The sequence below is a fragment of the Eurosta solidaginis genome, chromosome 1, assembly GCF_040869045.1.
Source record: "Eurosta solidaginis isolate ZX-2024a chromosome 1, ASM4086904v1, whole genome shotgun sequence".
Classification (NCBI taxonomy): Eukaryota; Metazoa; Arthropoda; class Insecta; order Diptera; family Tephritidae; genus Eurosta; species Eurosta solidaginis.
This window is the reverse complement of record NC_090319.1, coordinates 326,308,895-326,322,213: the sequence shown is the minus strand read 5'-3', so window position 1 is coordinate 326,322,213 and position 13,319 is coordinate 326,308,895. Positions and strand designations below refer to the sequence as shown.

The 13,319-nt window shown below is 40.1% G+C and overlaps 1 protein-coding gene across 10 annotated transcripts in view; it reads right to left on the bottom strand.

Annotated features, from left to right (window-relative positions):
• Positions 1-385: 385 nt before the first annotated feature.
• The window catches only part of cher (filamin-A), a 264,422-nt gene continuing 251,488 nt past the window's right edge, over positions 386-13,319 (bottom strand). For all 10 annotated transcript variants that reach the window (XM_067762040.1, XM_067762041.1, XM_067762035.1 and 7 more), the window contains 5 exons: positions 8,794-8,934; positions 6,718-6,887; positions 5,310-6,618; positions 4,726-5,241; positions 386-1,515 (listed from right to left, as the gene is read on the bottom strand). In XM_067762040.1, the coding sequence (XP_067618141.1) occupies positions 1,124-1,515; positions 4,726-5,241; positions 5,310-6,618; positions 6,718-6,887; positions 8,794-8,934 (2,528 nt within the window). In that variant the 3' untranslated portion in view covers positions 386-1,123. The remainder of the gene's footprint in view (positions 1,516-4,725; positions 5,242-5,309; positions 6,619-6,717; positions 6,888-8,793; positions 8,935-13,319) is intronic.

Genomic DNA, 13,319 nt, shown 5'->3' with positions numbered 1-13,319 from the left:
ATGGTAACCAAGCATGAGATACAGCTGTTCTCCAACTATTTGCGAAATTACTAGACCTTAGGAGAAATGAGTGATCGAGAAAACCGAGAGTATAAAATCAGCGCAAGCTGAGGAATCAGTTAATCAGTTTTGATTTAAACACGCTGTTGGTTGTGAAGTATAACTGTGAAGTACTACTCCCAAAGTACTCTAAATAAAGCCCAGTTACAATACTGAATATTGGAATTATTTATTCAACAGTTTAGTGAATCGAACGTTAGCAGAAGGTGCACAAATATCAGCAAGCCCCAGAATTCGTTACAATATTAATTTTTTGGCTACATTCAAAAAAAAAAAAAAAACAAATTCTACTTACCGAATCAATTGCTTAATAAAAAACACCACATTTAACCTTTTTTTGCATATATTTTTATTTAAATTTAAATTTATTGAAATAAAATAAAAAACAACACGTACATGATAATATAATATAATTTAATGAATAATAATAAAAATATGTGTTTTGTTCAGCTCAAAAACATTTATGTTTGCAAATCAAAATTACTTAAAAACAATTATTATTATTACAAAAAGAAAGTAAACAATGAAATGGACATACAAGTTTAATAATTTTTTCATTTAATTTTAAAAGCTGAATGCCTACATTTGTTGACAGTAAATAACTATGTTTTTTTTGGATATACGGTGTTCCAAAAATGGCAATCTTTTCTTTTATAGGATAGTTCATATAAATTTCGATTTTTTTTATCCAAACGCTATTTACATTTATATTTTCGACAAACTATTCGGTTAACTTAATAAATACATAGAAAAAGAAAAACAATTATATAACGGCGATAAAAATAAAGATAATAAAAGTACAAAAATTATTGAAAGGGAAATTTGAATTGACGGTACAAATTTCATTTATGAGTTCATCTTTCACTAAAATATGTACTGTATGTATGTATGTATTTATAAATAAATCGTTTTGTTGCAGTTTTTGCACGTGTAAACATTGAAAGTCATTTATTCTAGTTTTTCATACTTTTTTATTTTTGTTTACATTTCTGCCTCCACTTTTTTCTATTGCACCTTTTTTTGGTAGGCAAATTTTTCTGTTCATTTCAGCCCTTCTCATAGCTTAAACATCGATTTGGAATGGGGAGCCGGGAATATGTTCTTCGCCCCATTTAACTATTAGTATATATTGTCCACGATCGCGTACCATATAGTTAACATTAAAATTATTACGGCCGGTATGTTTGACATTGAATTCTTCGCAAGGACCTTTCGGGCCATACATGCCAACAAAGAGCATATTATTACCAGCATCTGTGGCATTCACTGTGAAAGTATTCTGTTTGCCCATATACGCTTTCTTCAAGCCCATACCCTTGGATGTGATTTTGGATGCGTCTGATTTGAATGTTGGCATGTGTACGCCTGTATTTTTGCCACCCTTTGAGAGCTTTTGCACTGTCTCAACAGATACGGTTGAGGTTTCTTGAGCACCTTCATCAGCTAGTTTATCGCCTGCAAAAATAAAGAGTAGTAAAGGTACGGGTCAGAGTAATGTTAGTATTCTATAGTTTTTGTTGTTTTTCTAGCTTCTTGACAAAAATACTTCAGCGTTAGCAGATTCTGCTCTGAGTAGGCACAAAACGACCCGTCTATTCCTATCACTCTCTCTCTATTTCGAATCTTCCCTATACCCTTCCGTCTCCCTCTGCCCCTCTCTTTACCACAGTTTATTGGAAGAAAATGATTTGCATTTCGGTCACAAGCGGCTGACGTTTGATGTATGTAATTCAGAAGTGGAATAAAACAAGTTGATTCTTTCAAATGGAAGGAATTCATTGTCCCCTACCAAATTTATTCAAGGGGTTGTGTAGCGCAACCCTCTCAAGGGGTTGCCAGCGCAATATATAGCTTCCTACCCGTGGTGAATCCTGTTTCATTGGTAGCTGAGGCTCTGGCGACCCCAAGTTCCTCATGGAACTAGAGGGTGTGGAGGGCGGGATGGCCTAGAAGATTTAATGTGGTCATATAAATCGTTCCCGAGATGGTCGGGCAAGTACTTTAATGGTGCTTTGTTACCGGAACGTACCGGATCTATATCCGGCAATGTACCATCAACATCGACAACACTCCTCAAAGCCTTCGGGGAGTGTCTTTATCGTTAATACAGCAACAACAACAGCAACAATACAACAACAACCCACTTGTACGGTTTAATGTAGATTTCTCCACAATAGAGTGAAAACGGCTATTCCTGAGGTATCAAAGTGTTCCTATATTTATACTCAGTTGAGCAGAGCTCACAGAGTATATTAACTTTGATTGGATAACGGTAGGTTGTACAGGTATAAAGGAATCGAGATATAGACTTCCATATATCAAAATCATCAGTATCGAAAAAAATTTGATTGAGCCATGTCCGTCCGTCCGTCCGTTAACACGACAACTTGAGTAAATTTTGAGGTATCTTGATGAAATTTGGTACGTAGGTTCCTGGGCACTCATCTCAGATCGCTATTTAAAATGAACGATATCGGACTATAACCACGCCCACTTTTTCGATATCGAAAATTTCGAAAAACAGAAAAAGTGCGATAATTCATTACCAAAGACGGATAAAGAGATGAGACTTGGTAGGTGAGTTGAACTTATGACACAGAATAGAAAATTAGTAAAATTTTGGACAATGGGCGTGGCACCGCCCACTTTTAAAAGAAGGTAATTTAAAAGCTTTGCAAGCTGTAATTTGGCAGTCGTTGAAGATATCATGATGAAATTCGGCAAGAACGTTACTCCTATTACTATATGTATGCTGAATAAAAAGAATTTTTTTTAAAAGTCAAATTTTAACAAAAAATTTTATATCTACAGTATATAAGTAAATTATGTCAAAATTCGAATCCAGTATATGATATGATGCAATAAAATACAAAAATAAAAGAAAATTTCAAAATGGGCGTGGCTCCGTCCTTTTTCATTTAATTTGTCTAGGATACTTTTAATATAAGTCGAACAAAAATTTACCAATCCTTGTGAAATTTGGTAGGGGCTTAGATTCTGGGACGATAGCTGTTTTCTGTGAAAAAGGGCGAAATCGGTTGAAGCCACGCCCAGGTTTTATACACAGTCGACCGTCTGTCCTTCCGCTCGGCCGTTAACGCGATAACTTGAGCAAAAATCGATATATCTTTACTAAACTCAGTTCACGTACTTATCTGAACTCACTTTGTATTGGTGTAAAAAATGGCCGAAATCCGACTATGACCACGCCCACTTTTTCGACATCGAAAGTTACGAAAAATGAAAAAAAAAAAATGCCATATGTCTATACCAAATACGAAAAAAGGGATCAACCATGGTAGTTGGATTGGTTTATTGACGCAAAATATAACTTTAGAAAAAACTTTGCAAAATGGGTGTGACACCTACCATATTAAGTAGAAGAAAATGAAAACACCTTCACATATACAACTAAGGGCCACTCCCGTTTAAAATCCCCGTTGATAACTTTGATTTGATACCCATATCGTACAAACACATTCTAGAGTCACCCCTGGTCCACCTTTATGGCGATATCTCGAAAAGGCGTCCACCTAAAGAACTAAGGGCCACTCCCTTTTAAAATACTCATTAACACCTTTCATTTGATACCCATATCGTACAAACAAATTCTAGAGTCACCCCTGGTCCACCTTTATGGCGATACCTCGAAAAGGCGTCGACCTTTACAAGTAAGGCCCACTCCTTTTTAAATACTCATTAACACCTTTCATTTGATACCCATATCGTACAAACAAATTATAGAGTCGCCCCTGGTCCACCTTTATGGCGATATCTCGAAGAGGCGTTCACCTATAGAACTTAGGCCCACTCCCTTTTAAAATAATCATTAACACCTTTCATTTGTACTCATATCGTACAAACAAATTCTAGAGTCGCCCCTGGTCCACCTTTATGGCGATATCTCGAAGAGGCTTCCACCTATAGAACTAATGGCCACTCCCTCTTAAAATACTCATTAACACTTTTTATTTGATACCCATATCGTACAAACAAATTCTAGAGTCGCCCCTGGTTCACCTTTATGGCGATATCTCGAAAGGGCGTCCACCTATAGAACTAAGGCCCACTCCCTTTTAAAATACTCATTATTAACACCTTTCATTGGATACCCATATCGTGCAAACAAATTCTAGAGTCACCCCTGGCATGAAAAGGCGTCCACCTATAGAACTAAGGCCCACCCCCTTTTAAAATACACATTAACACTTTTCATTTGATACCCATATAGTACCATCAAATTCTAGATTCACCCCTGGTCCACCTTTATGGCGATATCTCGAAAAGGCGACCACCTATAGAACTAAGGCTCACGCCCTTTTAAAATACTCATTAACAACCTTCATTTCATACCAATATCGTACAAACAAATTCTCCCACCTTTATGGCGATATCCCTAAATAGCGTCCACCCATAGAACTATGGCCTACTCCCTCTTAAAATACTCTTTAGTACCTTCCATTTGATACACATGCCATACAAACACATTCCAGGGTTACCCTAGGTTTATTTTCCTACATGGTGATTTTCTCTTATTTTATCTCCATAGCTCTCAGCTGTGTATGTAATGTTCGGTTACACCCGAATTCAGCCTTCCTTACTTGTTTTAGTTGGAATTGCTTCACTTAGCTGAACTCTGTTACTACGTTAGTCTTCACTACTTACCAATACAGCTGACTTTGAAAGGTGATCCCACAATGTGCATATTATTGTATTTAACCGAAATGTAATGTTCACCAGGCAGCAAAGGTGTATAGCGCACCTTGTAACCCTCCTCAACTTCCGTGCAGTCCATAGCCACCTTTGAGGGACCATCAATCGAAACCGATAACGTACCAACGCCCGCATTACAAGTATTTATTATAAAATCGGCTTTGTGACCAGTCTTCACTTCATCCAAACCGGCACCGGTAGCATGCACAGCAGCTGGATCGGCTACATCCTTGCCAACCTTAATTCTGAATGGAGAGCCGGGTATGTGAACGCCATTGAATTTGACATGAATGGCGTGGATGCCATTTTCACGTGGATAGAAACGTACTGAAGTCATTTCATTGTCGATTGCTTGTATGAAACAATCATCATCAGTACCCGATGGTGCGACGATCTTGGCATCGAGTGTACCCTTAGCGCCGTTTTTGCGTACCAAAAATTGATAAGGAGCATCGGCTTGAATGTTGCCTGAAAAGAAGAAGCGAATTATGGAATCACGGATCAAAAAAACTACATAACACCTTCACACTACATACCTTGAGGGAACTGTTGCACTTCGAGCTTATGCGCATCACCAGCATCTGGTGAGATGTACACTTTAAATGGTGAATCGGGTATATGACGATCATTAAATTTCAAACCAACACGATATTCACCAGGTTCGGTAACCTTATATGAGACGTCACATGAACCATCCTTACGATCTTTGAAATCAATTTCAGCTTTGCTCGGACCTTCCACCGAGATGGCGAGTGAACCGCCACCCGCTTCACGTGTCCAAACATTAAACTCAGCTGGCTCGCCGACAATACCACGTTCCAGACCTGAACCACCAGCCTTCACCAAATGGCTACCAGAGTCACGCAATGGACCCACTGTAAATTGGAAAGGTGAGCCGGGTATATGCATCTCCTTGTAGCGTACGGAAACGGTATGTACGCCTAACTCTTTCGGTACGAAATGTACTGAATATAGTCCATCTTCTACTTCCTGTATTTCCGCATCTTCAGTGACATTACTGGGTGATGTTACGCATGCCATTAAATCGAAAGATGTAATTCCAGGCATCTTGAAGGTTAACTTGCACTTGCTGCCGATCTCTGTGACGGGTACAGCATCACGTTCGCGCTGAATCTTTTCACGTTTGCGGTTGCTACCCTCACCGGTAACCTTAACAGTGAATGGTGAGCCTTCAACATGATGATCGGCAAATTTAAGATTCACAATATAATAGCCGGGCTCCGTGGGTTTGTAGGATATATTTAGTGTACCATCATCTTTGTCAGTGCATTGGATTTCAGCTTTGCTTGGTCCTTCGATGGACACGGACAAACCACCATAGCCCGCATTACGTGTATCAACGGAGAATACGTTATCAGTATGTGTTTTACCCTCCGTTAAGCCCTTACCAGATACCTTAACCTTCTTTGCGTCGCCCACTTCACGTTCACAAACGTCCACCTTGAATGGTGAGTTAGCAATATGTACGCCCATACGTTTAACCGATACCATATGTGCGCCAATTTCACGTGGCGTAAATGAGATACCAATATTACCGGTAGGCATACGTTTAAGGAAACATGGTTCCTCTAGACCACTAGGCGCTTGAATCGATGCGTTTAATGCGCGCAAATCATCATCAGTAATTTCACCCGGCATTGTGACTTCGGAGCAGGAACCAACTGAGATTTGATTACGCTTGCGTCCCTCACCAGTAACTTTAGCAAAATATGGTGAACCCTTTATATGTTTGTCGCCAAAACGGACGGATACTTGATACTCGCCTGGAGCAGTGGGTAGGTATTGCACGGAAACTGTGCCGTCTTTATTGTCATGGTAGTTGATCTGGAAGGTATAATGATATTATGAGTTTCATGTTTCACAAGAGTCAAAATTGTCATTTAACAGTTAGTCCTTTACTAAACCACGTTTTAAAATACTTACATCAGCCTTGCTTGGTCCCTCTACAGCCATGGTAAGGCCACCCGCGCTAGCACCCTTGGTTGAAATTGTGAAGTTACAAGGTTCACCAGTAACGCCATGAGTCAAACCAGGCCCATAGGCCGTAACATAACCGGATGTAATGGAATCAACGTGGAATTTGAAAGGTGAACCTAAAAACGCCCAAAAAAGTAATAAATTAACTAAACCAAATAGGGCAAAAACTGTAAATATGTATACGAGTATATGAGCCTCAAGCATTTCATCACTTTTCTCATTGCCTTGTTTCCTGTTTTTTTTTTTCAGGAGCGAACAAGAGCTACAGTTAAAAGCGGATCTCCTTAATGAAGTAATTCAAGAATATTAGCTTGACTTTGAAAGGTACGGATAAATCTTTCATTTTGAATTAATATGAAATTTATATTGGAAGAGGTTTTATAATAAATAAATGGCCGAAGAATTATTTGGCATGAAGGAGCCCTTCAAAAACCAACGTTTGGTGTATGTAATTCAGAAGTGGAATAAAACTAATAGACAACATACAGGTAGGAAAATATCTATTAATTTTTAATACTACTGACGGACACAATCGTGAAAAACTAAACCTGATACTTATGTTCAGCTTATACGGCAGCGCCGTTAAGCAACAGCATCAACTCGATCTGGATTGGGAAAGGCTAGACAAGGAGCCCCCCTATCGTTCAATTTCTTTAACCTGTAGCTGGAAAATAAAGCGAGGGCAATACAAATAATTTGTCATCAAGCAGACATTGTATATTTAGAAAGCAGTGCAAATAGTGAATAGAATATCAGCCTAGAAAACCAATGAAAGATCACGCCAGCAAATTTTGTTTTGGGCCCAGTAGGTAATTGAGTGAAAACAATTTGCCTTCTACGAGTGTCCCTTTATAGCTGTTCTAATGGGTTTATTGGAATCATGGACTTTGGTGCACACGGATTTAAGATCTCACCATGCTTAGGCCCGGTTTTTCAGTATAAGTTCAACTCAGTTTGTCAGCTAAACTACGCTTAAACTTATTCTGCAGTTCCTCAGTCTACTTAAACTGAAGTTTAAGCTAAGCTTAAGCGCCCGATCTGCCAGGGTTAAACTCTAGTTAACCTATCAGTTATTTGCGTTCGTACGAAATGGCGTCGAATATACCCAACAAGCATTTGGGCTTGAGTACCATTAGAGCTCATGTTGATAATTAGGAATACTTCTAAAATCTCAAAAGTTGTTTCGAAACAGTGGGTAAACTCGAGAATCTTAGCGTACTCAGCAAAAGAGAGTATTTTTTATAAAGCAAAATATGCTATTAAGTTGAAAAAATGTAATTAACAACTTTTGGTTCTCTAACGGGACTCAAATGTAAGATTCCATGATGTTGATGTTGGATCTTCGATGTGGTAGGCGGAGCACGCTACCATCACACCACGGCGGCCGCCTATATAATTTATTCTTGATTAATTACGCTTCATTACTGCTATCAACCAGGTGTTTTTTTCGCGCTGTTGGTTTTGGTGGTACCACCTTAGAGATTTTTTTTCAACTCCACCTCAACTCGATATATAATGTAAGATATCAACTGGAGAAATGGGTTGAGGATTCATTTGAGAACTGTACACTGTACTGGAAAATATTAATGAATCGAAAACTTTTAATTCTACAAAATTTTTCAAAGGTTGGATAGTGACTTTAGAATGAAGTTGGATATCAACTCGAGAACTATCTGGTTTAAGAATAATTTAATAATGATGTTGGATATCACTTCCGGAACTAGATATATATTTCGCCGGAGAATTTTTTTTCATGTTTGTTGGTAAACAAAATCCAGCTGGTGCCGTATCTACAAATTATCTAGATAATAAAAAATCAATGTTGCCGCATAAAACAGCATACCCCAAAGGCGGCCTTAAACTGTGACTGAAAAACTGCTCAGTAATTTAACTGGAGTTTAAATTTGACTAGAGTTTAAGCAAACATAGTTTAAGCTTAGCTTAACCAACTACTGAAAAGCCGGGCCTTAGTAGCTTAATAAAAATAACAGTATTTAGCAGCAGTTGAACTACAGAGCTTACCTTGTACTGGCTCGCCATTATATTTTACAACCAGTTCATGTGTGCCTTCCTCCTTGGGTTCATATTTAATAGACACCGTACCATCACGATTGTCCTGAATAACAGGTTTGTCAACCTTACCACTAGGCATTTTTACTTCAGCTGTAATGAAAATTTAAAAAATGAATAAAAAATATTTTTTATGATTTATGTATGTGGAGGTCTACATCAAAACGCTACATTTATATGTTTTGAAAAAAATAGGCCTTTTAATGCAGATCCCTGCCACTTGCAGATTACTGTCGAAATTCCGAGTAGCGAATTTAAAAAATCCAGCAGAGTCTTCATATTGTTGCTTGAAACCATAATGTAGGACTATTTCTCACTTGCAACTCCTTCGCTTTATGCCCTGTCAAAAAATCTGTATTACAAAACCTCTACTAGTTCGCCGTTTGTCTTTTTTACATGCTTTCAACTGGCGAATTCAACATGGCGATGTCCTAGGCGGTGCAAATTGTCCCCGCTGCATTACCTATAATGTAGTTCCAAACTATATACAAATTTCCACTTTGGAACTAGTTTATTGGCACTTTTTCTATGGCTACCAACTAGTAGAAATTCGTTAGTATGCATCTAGTTTTACAATTTTTATAGCTCCGAACAAGTGTAAACATTTACATATCATATCTGGTTCTTTTGTTGGTACCATTTTGTTAGTTCCGGACCAGATCGAAATTCAACATGTTGCATCTTGCAGGATTTTATCTCATTTCAGCTTCGAACGAACCTATAAATATCTGCGTTGGAAATTTAAACTCCTTTTTCTCTGACCCAGACGAAAGTTCGAAATATTTTAGCTGTAAAATTTTCCACAGATGATGTAACAAACCCCAGTAATACAAAGAAAATGAGATAAAAAGCAAACACCACAAAAAGCGGGTTAGGGGGTTAGAATATACCCGCGATCGCAAGAGGCGACTAAAATACCGGATGCAAGAGGTTTGTGTAGCGCAGCCCTTTCAGGTTGCCAGCGCAATACATTGCTTCTCCAAACCCAATTGTCAACCTCACCTATCCGCGGCGAATCCTGTTTCATTAACAGCCGAGGCTCTGGCGACCCCCAACTCCTCATGGATCTAGGGGGTGGGAGGGCGGAATGGCCTAGAAGGTCACATGTGGTGTTGTTGTTGTTGTTGTTGTAGCAGTGCTTCGCCCCACCTAACAGCCGCGACCGATCACAAATTGTCATCAATATCCTCTAACGGGAGTCTATAAGGAAAGGGGTGTTAGAGGGTTGGTTCCACATTACAATTAAAGAGATGGTTGGTGTCATGTGGGGACACATTGCAAGCGGGGCCTACATTTTCTATGTCGGGGTTGATTTTGGATAGGTAAGAGTTTAACCTGTTACAGTATCCAGAACGAAGTTGAGCAAGAGTGACACGCGTTTCCCTGGGGAGTATGCGTTCCTCTTCCGCGAGTTTTGGATAATTTTCTGTGAGTGCTGGATTCACCGGGAAATTCCCGGCATAAAGGTCCGACACCTGTTTGTGGAGTTCACCAAGGACCTGCTTGTGTTTTTCGCTTCATACGGCTGGGTTCTCAGGTGCCGTATTTCCTCAAAATGCTTACGGAGATGGCTCCTTAAGCCCCTAGGCGGTGCTGGTTCATCAATCAGATGACTGTTGGGATGCCCAGGTTTCTGGGTATTTAGCAGGAACTGTTTGGTCAGCATCTCGTTTCTCTCCCTGATGGGGAGTATTCTCGCCTCATTATGCAGATGGTGTTCTGGGGACATAAGAAGACAGCCCGTGGCAATTCTGAGAGCAGTATTTTGGCAGGCCTGTAGCTTCTTCCAGTAGGTAATTTTTAGGCTTGGCGACCATATGGGTGACGCGTAGCACGTAATCGGCTGGCTAATTGCTTTGTATGTAGTCATGAGCGTTTCTTTACCTTTTCCCCAGGTACTGCCAGCGATTTGAGGATTTTGTTACGGCTCTGAATTCTCGGAACAATTGGGTCGCGGAAGATTTAGTCGGTGATAATGCCAGGTTTCGCGACGCGAAAAAACGGGAGAGATCAGGGAGGTAGCCGTTTATTTTATTGCATAGCTCATCGATCTGTGGGCGTGGGCCTGTGGCCATTATTGTGCAGTCATCGTCGTAGGAAACGATTGTGACTCCTTCCGGTGGTGAAGGTAGCTTAGATATGTAGAAATTAAACAAAAGTGGAGATAGGACACCACTCTGTGGCACCCCTTGTTTAATTCTCCTTGGTTTTGATGTTTCGTTTCTAAATTGCACCGATGCCTGCCGACCACCCAGATAATTTGCGGTCTACCTTTTAAGACATAGGGGAAGGGTAGACCCTTCCAGGTCTTGCAGTAACGAGCCATGGTTGACCGTATCAAAAGCTTTTGATAGATCTAGCGCTACGAGTACTGTTCTATGGTGGGGGTTTTGATTTAAACCGCAATTTATCTGGGTGCTAATGGCATTTAGCGCGGTGGTAGTGCTATGGAGTTTTCTGAAGCCATGCTGATAAGCTGCAAATTTGCTTGGAAATAAGGGAGCAAAATGGCTTCGAGCGTCTTTGCTACTGGCGATAGGAGAGGTATCGGACGATACGACTCTCCTATGTTAGCTGGTTTACCAGGCTTTAGTAGCGGGACCACCTTGGCCATTTTCCATTTTTCGGGAATGACAAAGATGGAAAGAGACAGGTTGAAGACATGTGCTAAATATTTGAAACGCTCTTTCCCTAGGCTTTTAAGCATCGGCATGGCTATGCCGTCTGGGCCCACTGCTTTGGATGGTTTAGCATGACCGATGGCATCCTCAACCTCTTTGGCGGTGATGTTAATTGGTGACGCGCTAAATTTATGTTTATGTGCGTGTCTGTTGGCCCTCCGTCTATCTTTGTCGACCGTAGAATGAATTATATATTGTCGGCAGAAAGCGCTCGCGCATTTTTTCGCATCCGACAGCACTTTGTCGCCAAAGGCGATGGAAACTTTGTCTTTGTGCTTAGTCGGATTCGATAGGGACTTTCCGGTGGACCAAAGTTTACCCACACCGGTAGAGAGGTTACAACATGTGGTCATAACAAATCGTTACCGAGATGGTCGGGCTTGGTACCGGAACGTAACGGATCTGTATCCGGCAAAGGACCATCAACTCGATAACACTCCCCAATGCCTTCGGGGAGTGTCCTTATCGCTACAACAACAACAACATATGACATTTCAATAAGTTGAGCAGCCAATTGAAAAGTAAAGTCCTCGATCGACGAACAAAAATCTCTCAGGCGGTTGAATGATGATGAAGTCCGATTTTTAATTTAAGTTGTTCAAATATGGTTTACCCTTTCGTTAGTTTTTTTCAGCAATGCGCTTTAAGGATGGGGTTTGAAAACACCTTTCCAGTTGTGTAAATGTACTTTGTTGAATCTATGGCGAAATAATTCCCTTGCTGTAACTCTTTCCTAATCATTGATACTCTGAATACCCTCTCAAGTTTTTTGGTAAACGTACTTTTTTGTGTGGTTGTCCACCAAAGAAGAACCCCATAATAAAGTATGGGTTTGACAATTGCCGTAACTAGCCAATGAGAGAGTTTGGGTGATATGCCCCACGTGCATCCTAGCATCCGGCTGAGTTTCCACAACTTACTATCTAGTAAAACTCCTAGATACTTTGTGCTATATTTTTCTTGCAGGGTTACCCTTCAAGCTTAGGCTTAGTCCAATTAGGAACCTTCTACTTTCTAGGAAATAATACTAGATCGGTTTTTTCCGCTTTGGCGATTAACCCGACTTCCGATGCCCAGGTATGTACATCCCTAAGTGCCCGATCCATCGGAGAGCTTATTGTTGTTAGGCCTCTGCCGCTTCGGATGACAGAAACGTCATCAGCGTCCACAGCATTGGTGATAAAACCCCACCCTGCAGCGTTTCTCTGTTTACAGATTTCGTTGCCTCGCACAAACCCCATTGCGATGTAATCATTCTGCAGCTTAACATGGAGCCGATCCAATTTGCTTAAGCTGGATGAACTTAAATCGAGTTGAGACTGTCCATGATTGCTATTTTCGAGACATTGTTGAAAGCGCCGGCAATGTCCAGAAAAACATCTAAGGCATATTCCTGGTGTTCCAGGGCCTTCTCTATATTCATAACCACCCTATGCAATGCAGTATAGACTGAAGAGAATAATTCCTCGTTCATTTTTGATTTTAAATACATATCTGTTAATCTATCTAGGGGTATGAGTAGAAAAGGTGTCAAACTAATAGGCCTGTAGTCTTTCGGGTGCAAATTACTGGCTTTTACCGCTTTCGGTATGAAGACTATTCGAGCCGTTCTCCAAGATTGCGCGATGTGGTTCAGTTTTATGCAACCCTCAAAGAATATTCTTAGTCCTAATCTTTGGGAAAAATCAAAAGGCGACAGGAGTTGCATATGATCCATCATGCAGGAAAATCGTGGAAAAAAGCGCAGGTTGCAAAATTTGTAAGATCACGTTAAAAGCCTACGATATTAGACTCACA